The 14,494-nt window shown below is 33.1% G+C and overlaps 1 protein-coding gene across 1 annotated transcript in view; it reads left to right on the top strand.

Moving 5' to 3' along the window:
* Positions 1-13,562, top strand: part of LOC123712418 (homeobox protein Hox-D1-like) — a 41,166-nt gene extending 27,604 nt beyond the window's left edge. Inside the window, exon 2 of the mRNA XM_045665499.1 lies at positions 11,565-13,562. Within this exon, the coding sequence (XP_045521455.1) occupies positions 11,565-11,950 (386 nt within the window). The 3' untranslated portion in view covers positions 11,951-13,562. The remainder of the gene's footprint in view (positions 1-11,564) is intronic.
* The last annotated feature ends 932 nt before the right edge of the window (positions 13,563-14,494 follow it).

The raw sequence follows: 14,494 nt of genomic DNA, 5'->3' as shown, positions 1-14,494 counted from the left end.
GTTCATATGTAAAATAAGTAACAGTTTCATAGGAACACACTGTAATGTAACGATTATAACGACTTAAAAATCAGTCAAAGCTGCGAGTGAAAGCCATTGAACTCAATGCGTAAAATATATTAAATTTAATGATTATTCTTTAAGTACTTGTGAAAATAATCTGGTGATGTTGGCGAATTTTTAAGTTGATATGTACTCTGATTTAAGATAAAAAATATAACAGGCATACGTGACTTTTACACACAGATTAGATAAACTAAAGATATTTTTTTGGCGCTTTCATATCCAGTAATAGGTTCAATACAATATTTATAATATAAGTAAAGGGAAAAGAAAAAATAAATATAGTTTTCGATATATCGTATGCTATTAATTAGGTTTAAGCTTATTGAACTACTAGCTGTTTTTTATATTCATATATTTATCTTCTTTTGTTTCTTGTTTATAACTTGTTTGATTTATTCATTTGGAGAGTGTTGGAGTGTGGTAATTTACTTACTGTATATGCGCATTTAATACTCGTACGGCGAAAGAAAACATCGCGAGAAAACCGGCATGCTTTAGACCCAAAAAGTGGACGGCGTGTGTCAGCCACAGAAGGTGACCTACTTGTCTATTAGACAAATATATGATCACGAAACAGATACAGTAATCTGAGGCGCAGACCTAAAGAAAGGCTGTAACGCCACCATTATATTTAATAAAAAATGTGTGCGTGCACTAGTGTAGACACGTAAGAAGTGAAACTTCTTTATGTCCTTATTTTTCGAAAAATGATCTACTATATGCAACTTTACAGAAATTGGTTAAATAAAGTTAAACAAATGGCTTTTATTATTATAGACATGAATACAAATAATACAATTATTTCATTATACCTTATTACTACTAAGATTATTTCAGAATTTCATTAATAATTGTAATAGAATGATTACTATCATTGTTATCGTTATTAAATATTTTTGTTATTAATGGCTTCGAATCTCTTCAAATCAACAGTTAGGAACAAGAAAAACATGGCGCGTAACAGAAATATGTGACTCGTAACCGAAAAAATTGACGGTATTTTTTTTCCAGCGCCGATAAAGAAGTTTCACTTCAAAAACATAATTCTTTCGGGGGAAAAATCTATGGACTAAGTTAATATGGGTTACTAATAAATTTACCTATGAAATACATTACTTTATATAATAAATAAGATTGAGGCTGCGCTACCAAAATTCTCAGCCCCTTTTATCGTTATTACTACGGAGCCTTCTTCCACCTAATCGCGTAGAATCATCTTCGTCTTAGAAATTTATAATAGTTTTTAAGATGCATGTGCATTGTCTTAAGTGCCTTTTATCATGTGTATTTATTGCGATAAATCTGCTCAAATTCTTAAGTATTATATTTATCGGAGTTGACACGTATCAGATAACTGTAATAAATTTAAATTACAGACATTTTGGAGAGGTTGTATTTCTGATTTCCCTAAACTAACATACATCGCCTATACCTGTCATATTAACATATCAGTTCACTTGTTTAGACAGTGCCTTATAAATTTTGATTAGCTAAAGGCGTTAAGAATCTTGACAACTATTTAAAATCTTTTTCAAGGAATGTGAAAACCGTTCTGTAACTGTACAATACCAGTTTTTATTTTTTCATTAATTTATATTCCAGAATTATGTTTTATGATATATGAAATTATAAAACTGCTATATGTTTGTATAAATGTAACAATAGCAGTGTTTTTAGGAGCGCGACAAATGCATATAAAAGCAGAGTTTCAAATTACTTTTTATGTTGGTTAACGTTAGGCTATCTAATAACTAAATGGGTAGTTCATTGAAGAGCCGCGGTAGCAAATACCTCTAAATTCTCTCGCCATATACGTTGTTTGCTCTCGATATACAGAGCCGAAGTTATCTGCAATTAGTGCGTATGTGCAAGTCACTTTTACACATTTAAAGTAAACACTTTTTCAACGGATTGAAGTTATGTATTATTATAAACTTATAATTATTTTACATAATTTTACACGCTCGCTGTATTTTCTTTATCTGCAATTGTTAAAATACTAACATTTTGTAGATAATATAGTCTGTAACAAAATTGAGTTTTGAGTTGCAAAAATGATGTAAATTTTCTCATCAGCGATTTATATATTATAAAAATTATAAAAGTTATAAATATAAAACTGACCTTGAATTGTTACACAGATAAGAAATTTTATTATAATAGTAAGAACAACACAGCTAAAATAAAAATAAAAACAATAAAATAAGAAATGTTATTAGCAAAGGTAAAATAAATATTAATTCAAATGGCCATATACAAAATGTTGCTAACACCTTTTATTTAAAATTAAAGGAATGCTCATAGCCCTACCAGCCCCTGGACAAAACCCAGGGGAGCCAACCGTCCTCTGTCACACACGATTGATCGCACACGGTTCCCGTCTTGTTTCCATTATTATAAATCTATATTTTTATACCAGACATATATATCAAAACATCATAATAATCTTTCTTACTTTATTTTATGTTTATAAGAGAAGGGTTTTAGTAATTAAACTAATAGTTAAATTCAAATTATAAATCTACATATTTACTATAACGAATCTATTTACATATCCCTTAAAACGAAATTATTCTAATTGCACCCTTATAACTAAAGTACCTACTATTTCGTCACTTTCTATCAAGTTGTGCTTACGCTGAGACAAAAGAGTCGGTAGGTACTTTAATTAAACCGGTACAATTGATTTACTTTTAATAAAGGAGGTATTAACGTCGTACAAAAGTTTATGTAATTTCTAATTTGCTATTAAAATGAAACTATTGTACTAAAGCTTTTTCTAATTAAATTTTGTACAAGAAGATTCATAGGTTGGCTCACAATCTTCTACTGTCAGTGACATCCAACCTTATATTATGAAATAATGGTTGAACAGCTTTTAAAATTTTAAAAACAACAACTTCCATTAAACTATTTAACCGAGTTGACGACATTAAATTACGAGAAATAGCCTAATATTTCCCGTAATTTAATGGGGAAATACGGACAGTGTCAAACAGGACTTATTATAATTATCTGTGGACAGAAGACACCCTTAAGTAATGTATTATAAAACCGGATATTATTATTATTGACAGATTTAAATGGGAATTTATTCTCCGTAACTCGACGTCTGACGATTCACCAATTAAACAAAAAAATATAGTTAAAAATGCGTAGATTTAAGGGTGGCATTACTTGAATATCCACATAAAGCTTATTTATTGCTTTATTAATACATACTGTACACTAGTGGCCTGTATCAGAGTCGCATGGTTGGACTTTTTTTAATTTTGGTAATATATACATATATATAATGGAACATTCTAGTGGCGAAAGAAATTTTGAATTCATATCAAATGTTATTCTTTAGAAAAATACAAAAATAACCATAACTCTGTAATATTAGTGTATACTTAAGTCTTAAATGGTCTAAAAATAAAAATAATAATTGAAAATTATGTATTTTCCTGACATCAAAGCTGAGTAGATGATACAGTCAATTATATATTTTTGTTTTTTTAGGCCACAGCGTAAATGAGATATTTTCCGTACGGTAAACGAGATAATCCTGTCATCAGCCCCATTCCCCATACCCCAAGTAAATACGGGGTGATCCGTCAAACCGTCAACCCGTAATGTATGGAGGTAAATTATTAATATTTTTGGTGGACTCAACGCTAGGTATAGGGCCAATGTGGCTTATTTCTGTGATCGGTTGTATCTATACTATACTATAAATTTATTGTTAAAAGCGCTGTTGATAAGATTAAAATAATAACACAACTTTATAGGCGATGTCGATTTAAAAAACGAAATTTTATTGAACTCACAGTTGCTTATGTAAAATTATTTACAGCATAAATTTGTAATAGGTAATATTGAAGACTCTAGTTAGACTAGTTAGACTCTAGTCTAGAAGTTAAAAATTTAATTTTTGTAGTGGAATTCCGTTTTTTTTTCAAAAACACATGAAATGAACAACATAAATTCTTTTACATATCTATTTAAACTATCTAATGCAAATTAACATCTGCCTTCCAACTTTTTACCTAAAAGAATTTAAGCAAACATGGCGGTTAAAAAGCGAGCGCATCTGCCGCATTGTCCAATCGCCGACCAATCGCACGCATTCCCGCTCCCCTAGCTGTCAGTTAGCTGTCAAATTCCAATTTTTTTTACTCGTCAGGGCGTTGACATGCCAGTACATGGCCCTAACAATTGAATTGATTGAATTATACTCAATTTAGAAACCATTATATCTGTGTAGCCATTACCACCCGCATGATAGGGTTATTTGCAAGCTTTTACAGCAAATATCGTGATATCAACTTTGTTGAATGTTAATGTTAAGTGATTTTGCGTAATTGCTTGAATTATTGATTGTAACGATGTGTTTTGCATTTTATTTCATGTGTTACGATAGTGGTTAAGTCCGTATAAATTGAATTAACTATGATACGACTTACTAAAAGGTACATAATCGAATGCATTATATTTATCCTTGATTGTAGAATAATTATACTGATGTAAGGAAGTGTTGCCCGAGTTGCTTCAACGTGCGACTCTCATCCCTAAGGTTGTAGGTTCCATTGCCGGTTGTGGACCAATTGGAGTTTCTTTCTATGAGCGCATCTAACATTTGCGTGAACGGTGAAGGAACACATCGCGAGGAAACCGGCTTGCCTTCAACCCTCTAAGTCGACGGCGTGTGTACACATGAGTCTGATCACCTACTTGCCTATTAGACAAATGATCGTAAAACAGAAATCAAACTACACTTCCTTAAAAATAAATTTAATACATTTTAAAGTAGAGTACGCAGTGAAATCGTGGTGATAAAACGTTGATGAATTATTTAATGAACCACTAAAAGTCCGGTAAACTGTTAATTATTCTAAGACATAAAATTCTTGTATTAGCAGTAATACAATTGAACGTATATCGGAAAGTAGTCTTTCACACACATTAATAATACAGATATACGGAATCAAAATGCGTTTATTTCATACAATTTATATAAATATTATAACTGTACTTTACAAACTAATGTTATTTAATGGCGTTTTAATCCAGTTACAGCATATTTCATAGCGTAATCTAAAAACTATGTCCAGTTTGTGTTTCCACCACACTGTTATAATTTTTTTTATTTCTGATTATGTTACACTAAATATAGAATTAACACAAAATTTTAAATATATATGTCAAATTAAAATGAGGCGGGCTGAGCCTTAAATTTAGCCTTCATAGCTTTCATTGAATTATCTACAAAATATTTGATTCACCTTGATCAGAATCACGCAATATTGACTCGGGCGGTGTTTGCGCACAGAATCACACGCAACTCGCCTGCGCAAACATTTGGGCGCGTAATGGATTAGTGGTGTACCGTCAGTCGTCTCCTGTTACAAGCAAATATTACCACTGCGTCAGCGCTACGCAAGCATCGCTGTATTTTGTAAATGGATTACCAGAAATACAAAATTAAGACTTTTTGTTAACTAAATTTATTTCGCTGGAAAATGTATTAATCTGAGAGTAGTATTGTCTCCATCGCATGACTGCCATACCTAAGGTTCTAAATTATGGCGGTTCGAACCCCGGTTGTGCACCTATGGTGTTTATATCGAAGTCCGCATTAAACACTCCCTTTTACGATGAACGAAAACATCGTGAGGACGACCTTAGACCCAATAGGCGACGACGTGTGGCACACGACTCAACTACTTGCCTATTAGAAAAACAAATGAACGCGAAACAGATACAGAAATCTAAAACCCAGAGCTAAACGTCGTAACACAACCTATTTTTAATAATTAAAAACAATAGTTTCGAAAAAACATCAATGGCGCAAGTTCATAGGGGTTAGTAATAATTTTACTTAATAAGTATACCGAGACATAAACGGTTGTAGCGTTGGTTTTTAATTATTTATCTGCGATTTACAATGAACAATATATGTTTGAAATTTAATTAAAATATGTGCTTCAATTTGGCTATACCCATTGGAGGGCTAAACCTTTCTTTAGTTTTAATTATGAATAAATAAATGGCTAAAATAATTGGTATTAGCGTCTTATGAAATAGTTGATGATTATTAAGTGACTTGCTAGTTCTCATCTGTCTCAGCTTGATTTATATTTAGAGTCGTTTAATTTCATGTTTAGTGTACAATAGATAAGAGTAAAGCAGCGTCGTAGGTTCGATCCCCGGCTGTGCACTGGATTTTCTTTGTATGTGCGCATTTAACATTCGCTCGAACCGTGAACGAAAACATCGTGAGGAAACCGGCTTGCCTTAGACCCAAAAAGTCTATTAGATAAACAAATGATCATGAAACAGATACAGAAATCTGAGGTCCAGACCTAAAATGTTGTAGCGCAATATCGCTACAACATTTATTTTATTATTTTTAAGAGTAAATATATTTTGACTTGGCTTAGAAAATAATTTGTTCCACTACGTACATTATTTTGAAAATAAAAACATCATAGATTGATATACCTAGTCCAGCCATAAATTCTGTTACAAATGAAAATGCATTTTTTAAAAGTAATTATTAAAATTTATACCTACATATTTATTAAACTCAGTAGAAAAAACATCTATTCAAAATGGCCACCTTTGGCTTTTAATCTGTTAAGCCACGAATCTATGGATTTACGCACTGTTTCCAAGGGAAATTTCGCCACTGCTTGCTTCAAAGAGACTCATTATCTTCGTGTCGTTCAGAGCAGGCCATGTCTCCTAAAACTGAACATAATTGTAAGTCTAAAGGGTTGAGGTCTGGGCTAGGTGAGCTCTAGTGTAGTCAGTGTTCGGCCCTTATAAAGTCCGGAACCTTGTTTCAAGCCAGGCTTGGGTAGTTCGTGCCTTGTGACCAGGTGCATAATCCTGCTAGAAAGTGCACTGTATATTTTTAAAAAGTGTATTGCTTAGAGGTTTCACAACATGATCCAAGACTGTATCTTACACTTAGGTCGAAGATTCCGCACCTTTTCCACTCTTGTTTTATGAGACACGACAGAGTCCTAGCGGGAATCTTTATTTCTCGCGATAAGATGCTTCCTAATGGAGTTTAGAGGAATTCTAGCTTTAACAGAATTAACAGCCTTTGTAGTTCTAACATGATGCGGCCGCCCAATCTTTCGATCGAAGAACAAACCCTGACAGACGAGGTGTCGTTGTTGCTGTTATAGTATGTTATAGTACTATATACGAACATACGTCTGATACCAAGCTTCAACTTTTGAGCTTTTTGTCTGGAATATGACCGGCGGCTCCATACCCACTTTGTGCAAAGTTATTTTCTTTAACAATCCTATTTTCCATATTGTAATTTGATAATTAACACGAAAATTATGTGTAATGGCGCAAAATCGAAAGAAGTTTTTAAAAATAATATACGTGTTCCAAATTCAAAATATTTATTTAAAAAATTTGAATAAAAGAAACATTTTTATGTAACAGTATTTATGGCCAGACTATTTAGATAGATTAGAATCAAATAACAATGGCGTCGAGCGTTCGAGAAGCTAAAATGTAATCTATAAGACCAATTTGAACCTGAAGCATAAATATCAGTCTACAGATGGAGGACCTATTATAGTAACCAAATTATAAAGATGGTATTTTGTAGTGACACTTGATAATATAAATAAAACCTCATATTGCACTCTGTCGGGTTTACTTAGTAAATTTAATAAGTTAATTTTAAAAGAACAATGGACAAACTTAGTCACCTACTAACATAATTTGAGAATAATAATGAAATTGTTTATGATTTCAATTGGAACGTTGTTAAAATCGGAAAAAATAATATTTTTTAAATAAGTATTTCTTTTCATTCAATTTAAAACATTTAGTAATTAAACATTCGGTTAACCGTTCATAATGCATTTGCACCCGAAACGTCAAGTGCTTCGGGCATTGCACAAACAGACACACAACCGCCAGTATTTGTTTTGTTAACGGATTGCGTCGGTTTAGTGGACAACTGTCTCACGTTACCAAACATATTACCTTGGTGATAGGGCAACTTTCAGGGTTGCAGCGCTAATATGATTTCTATACTTTGCGTATTGTTACCACGAGAATGTAAGCGTGCTCACCATGCCTACTACTGATAGAAGAAAAATCATTGCTTGTTTTTCGTTTATATATTTTTTATTATTATCATTAATTACTTAAAGATCTCATGTGGAACATGCTGTAATGGTTGCAGCTTACAAACGTTTTGTAAAACAAAAACTTGGCCATTAAAAAGAATGGCGGAGATTTTATTGCCAGTTCTTCTCGTTCTTCTTCGTTCTACGATCTTGATTTCAGAACTGTCAGAAAACTAGAAGTATTTAGTACGTATTTCTTTATTGACGTTCATAAGTATACATTGTGTTAGCTCAATGAGTTTTAAATTGAATTTGAATATAACATGTTGTATGCGTACTAGATTTTATTATACAAGTCTCATGTCACACCAAGACTCGACTCTGAATCTTATCCTTAACTAGATAAGTTTTATAAAAGATTTTTAATTTGAACAGTTCGTAATAGAATGTAAAAAATTTAGGAGGGATTGGAATTTTAAAATAGTATTGTGATCAGAGTTATTTGGACTAGTGGTTTGAGCTGCGATGCCACCCCGTAGGTTCGCACCCGAACTGTGTCAATAGACTTTACTTTCTATGTGCGCAATCAACTCTTAAGGAACCTAAGGAAACCTTAGAACCAAGTCGATGGCGTGTATCAGGCACAGGCTGATCCTACCTATTACAAAAATAAATGTAACGAAACAGATCCAGCAATCTGACGCTAAAACCAAAAGAGAAGAGAACCGAATCGGCTCGGACCCTTGTGCATTATCGTGTTTCCTGCTTAAATTGTCAGTATCTTCGTCATTTTTAATGGCTTCCCATCGCAACAATTAGATTTGCCAATATCCCGTAAGTATGGGAGAATCGTTGGCAATACAGATTAGTCGTCGTGACCGAATCAATGAATATTAGTATTAGACGTTTATTATACTGTGAATACAGTTCCATATACAATAATTAGATACATAAATACACACACACACACACACAAACATAAATCTGTCTCTTTTTATCAACATGATTTGACAGAAAGAGAAATACATTTTCAAGTTAGAATTTATAAAAAACTGTATGAATACCTGAACTCAAGCAACTTATTCTAGACATATTTCCGTTACCACGCGACGTCGCGCTAGACCCAGTGTAATAAAATAGGCATTTATTATGAAGATGTTAATTAAATAACTAATAAGCGGAGGGCACATGGGCCGGACAGGCGGACAGTGAGACGTGTCAATTACGAAAACAAGGGATTAACTTGGACCGATAGGGTTGTTAATTCGCGACTCATGCGATATTTTCATTCTGTTATTTGTGACAGATTGGGCATCTTACTTAGGTTGGTTGAGACACATTTTATAACAATAATAATACTATACATCCGGGTCACTTTACGTAACATACAAAAGCTCACTTTTATCGTAGAATTTTTAGAAGAAATTTATAACAGTAGTCTTCCAATAAAACACATGACTGAAAATTCAGTTTCCAACAATAACAGTTAATTAAGTGTATGTATTAAGAAATATCTAACACCATATTTTATAAAAATATTATTGATTTTTATATTTCTAGAAATTCTACAATTTTATTACCTGTTCAGAATAATTCTAGAATCAATTACAAACTGACAAAGGTATATTTTGTCTGTTATATTGAATGCTGTATTCTGTGCATTGTATTACATGTTTATCTAGTTCCTATATTTCGCTGTATAATCAATAATTGTAAATAAAATAAAGTGATATTAAATCAAGATATAAGGACGAGTCACATGATAAGCCTTATATGGCGACTCTGCCTGGATTCGAACCTTTTGATTCATGTTTTGTAACAAAAACATAGAATTTCAAATTGGTATTACTTTTTACTCGTACTTGCATTGTTGTTTATCTATTAAAAAGATATATCGACATAACAAATTCTATGGCTATATTTAACAAGGTTTTCAACATTTATATAGAGGCCTGCCATTTTCCTTTGATTTCAATACCATCTATAATACTAAAACAAATAAAATATTTAAAAAGTTATAAAGGTTATAGTGTATTATGACTGAATTTAAATGAAATAACCGAGAAAACCTCAGCTTCAGTGACTGCTCCACGCCTCATTGGGTTCGCATTACTTTGCAGATCTGAAGATTGTTGTATCTGTTTCGTGATCATTTATTTTTTCGTATAGACAAGCAGGCGATGAGCCTTCTGTGCCAGACATAAACCAAAAAATTCCATAAGATGTTTATGTCCACTGTATGAGCATGTCTTAAATATGCACATAGACATCGCTGTGCGGCTGTGCACTAATAGTCTAGTCTTTCTAGACCATTAGGGCAGAACCGGAGAACGAACCTTTGACCTCAGGTATGAGAGTCGCACGCCGGTATTTTACAACAAAAGAGATTTATAATAAAAAGCACCAAAGTATTTAACATAGGTTATCTACGTTTAGTCAATCACAAACGCCTAAACAAATTCAAAGACACATTAACCTGACATGTCCGACACCACGCTCTTGTTTACTCTTCTACAATAATAAACGTCAAAACTTCACTTTTCGGCCTGCAGGTTACCCCGCCACAGGGGGCCGCTAAGAGCCTGCATTGAAATATCTTTTATCCCAACGTTTGAATTAGAAAAAATTGACACCTGTCATAAGCGAGATCCCATGTCGCTTTTGAATAAATAGTTGCGAATGCGAGACAAAAAGTCGTACGGTTCATTGACTTGCGGATGGACTAATATTTATGCACATATTTAAATTATGTACAATTAGCATCGAATGATATATGCAATTAGGTGTTAAATACATAAAAGTATACTGTTTATTAAAGTACCAAAACATTAACGCGCAATATTAACTCAAAATTGATGACCAACCAAAGGATTCAAACAATGAAAAGCTTTACATAGAAATGTTTGTATGCTGTCATGTATCGCACTGACTCGATTTGTTAACCTGGGTCCCATTCTTGATAAACAATACTTGGGTTGTACTTGCAATATCTGGAGCAGTGTTGGCCTAGTGGCTTTAGCGTGCAACTCTCATCTCTGATTTCGTAGGGTCAATCCCCGGCTGTGCACTAATGGATTTCTTTCACTGTGCACATTTTACATTCGCTCGAACTTTGACGGAAAACATCGTGAGGAAACCGGTAGCCTTAGGCCCAAGCAGTCGACGGCGCGTGTCAGGCACAGGTAGCTGATCATTTGCCTATTATATTGGTGACCATGAAACAGATAGAAAAATCTAAGGCCCAGACTTAAAACGGATGTAGCACCACTGATTTTTTTGTGAAACATCAGTGTTTACAACATATGCAGAAACTACTTTTCCCCGCGCCCCTTAAAAACTTCAAACAACAATGCGTATTTTACCTTGATAAATAAAAATACCTAATTTAAATATATTTTTTCTTTACAGTACCCAAACTGATGATACCTCCGGCGGACTTTGTGAATCAAGGTGTCCTAGGAAGCCCCCAGGATGGAATCCGAACTCCTAATGGCAGTCAAATGCTAACCAATCCCATCCTCAACTTGAACAACACTGGCAGAACTAACTTCACCAACAAACAGCTTACAGAACTGGAAAAGGAATTCCACTTCAACAAATACCTCACACGGGCGAGAAGGATAGAAATAGCATCCGCTCTACAATTGAATGAGACGCAAGTCAAGATCTGGTTTCAAAATCGACGAATGAAACAAAAGAAACGGATCAAAGAAGGTCTAATAGTCGCTCCTGAAGTTACACCTTCCACCTCACACGGCATTGGCTCTAATGAAAACAGCCGAGAATCGAGCTAGAGTGTTAATTGACATTAAAGTGGAAAATCTAAAATATCATTCGACTATGTGCCAAAATTTTACAGTGAGATCCATCCGTCACTTAAAGGATATTTCGGCAGTTACCGCTGAATGTTGAATACGTCCTTCTTATTTACTACTAACTCACTGCAATAAGTGGCAACTGTAAGGGAACATTCGGTAACGATATTTGTGTCGTGTACTAGGATGTATGTCAAAATCCATTACATTTCCAACATACGGGAGTCACGCATAGCGCTAAGTCTCGTTTCCAAATTATGATATTCTAGATATTTGCGCCAGACGTATTCAATATAAGCGGTTGTTTAACAGTCAACAAAGCAAAAAAGAGTCTTTAAAATTTAATTTACCTTTTTAGTAGCTACATGCCAGCATATGGAACATTTGTTGCCTTAAAGTTGCGTTCACGGTGATTTCAGTAATTTAAAAATAAACCTCTCTTAGAGTTCAAGGAATAGATAAAAAAATTCTGGAATTGGTCCAGCCGTCTTCAAGTTTTGCGCTTAGCACCGTAATTTTAGATTCATTATTTATATTATTGTATAATTTTGGCAAATAGTAATAAAAACAATTCCCAAGGTTTTTGAGAACAGTGGCTAGTCTACGATGATAAATATCCCTGTCAAAATGTAAGCTCAAATAGATTAAGCTTCATATTGTAGATTAGAATTACGTTAGTCGTAATGATTGCAGATAATTAATTTAATATTTTGTAATTTTTGCGTAAAATGATGCTAGCGTATTGTTAATTTATAAGATTTTTAATAATTTTATAGGTGCTTCATTGTTTAAATGTGGAATGAGATTATTTACTTTAAGTTTGCAACATTAAAATTGAACATACCCAGGCCATATGTAATATATTCAGATACAGAAAAGAAATATAACGTAGAGGAATGTTAGTGTGTGGTTCAGAAGAATATCACTTTACCGATTTTGATTTCTACGTTCAATGGTAACGTTACGTTTTATGGCAACATTATTTTTAAAAATGGAAAATACTAGTGCAGACTAAAATAAATAAATGGTGGCGTTTTGAAAACAGTTTTGCGTGACATTTATTAAAATGCCAGATATTATAGAGTCCTTGGGTTGCCCGGTGCTTTTGGAACGATAATAAAGTTTATAGATTTAGCAATAATTTAACTTGGATTTTTTGTCATACTTCGCGAATCAAATCACTAAATTGTACCCTAAGACATGCCGGTTTCTACGGGATATTTCTTACTAGAAAGCTGTTCTACATGAAACAGTTCTACGGAAACTGTTTTATGTCATGTGAACATCCATTCATTAGATACACTAATATTACTCATTTTATAGTAACTCAGTGTGGTCTTGAAGTTAAATTTACATCACATAAAACTTTGGTTTTGATTTAAACGCCTGGGTATCTTCAATAAACGGCAACTCAATTTTATACGTTTTTACATTGTATAATGCTTTTCGTTTATAGAATATTTTTACCAAAGCTGCTAAAACATATTTATTAAGCAACATTACAATAATTCTAAGTAATGTACAGGATATAAAATAACTGTATATAATTACAATTGGTCTTTAGATTTGACTGTGTGTACATTTTTGTATTGTTAAGTATTTTAAATTCATCAATAAATTAATTGCTCTATTTTCAATTGAAGTTTTATTGTATACTGTATGTAGCAAATGTTGCAGTGTTGGCCTAGTGGCTTCGGCGTGCGACTCTCATCCCTGAGGTCTTGGGTTCGATCCCCGGCTGTGAACGAAGGGAATTTCTTTCTATGTGCGCATTTAACATTAGATTGAACGGTGAAGGAAAACATCGTGAGGTTACCGGCTTGCCTTTGACCCAAAAAGTCGACGGCGTGTGTCAGGCACAGAAGGCTGACCACCTACTTGCCAATTCGATTAAAAAATTATCATGAAACAGATACAGAAGTCTGAGGCTTAAAAAGGTTGCAGCGCCATTGATTAATTTATTTTTTATGTAGCAAATAATTTATAGAATGTAGTACATTGAAAATTTTATTGACAAACCTGAGGTAACATTTGATGAAATAAATCGGCATTATTTAAAAAACCATTAATATATTTTTATAAGTCTGGGTAGGTGCTTAATTGCAATTTTTTTATTTAAGAAATTAAAACGATTTCTATTTGGACTTTGGTAAAATAATAAAAAGAGCCTAAAATTACAATTAAAATTCTATTAAAAAACAAAATCAAAATTATAATTTGTTGTTTGTCATAAAATTGTATTCGCGGCCTTAATTCGAATTTGAAGTTATCGTTGTTCAATTTATCAATAATTGATGTATTTTTGAAGGCTGCACCGGGCGTTAAAACTCCACATGTAGAATAAACAATCGAAGTCGTAATACCTTGATTTTAATATCAATTATTTATCAGTTTCTGTCAAATTATGTTTAGGCTGCAATTAAAACAGATCCTGTCCCATCTATGGCCCAATCACAGACACGCCACGCGATCCTTTTGAGTCATTCGTCTTTTGTTTATATAATAAGTACACTACGTATATAA

This window comes from Pieris brassicae, chromosome 7, assembly GCF_905147105.1.
Source record: "Pieris brassicae chromosome 7, ilPieBrab1.1, whole genome shotgun sequence".
NCBI classification, from domain to species: domain Eukaryota; kingdom Metazoa; phylum Arthropoda; class Insecta; order Lepidoptera; family Pieridae; genus Pieris; species Pieris brassicae.
The sequence above is the reverse complement of the archived record's forward strand: the minus strand, read 5'-3'. Positions and strand labels throughout refer to the sequence as shown.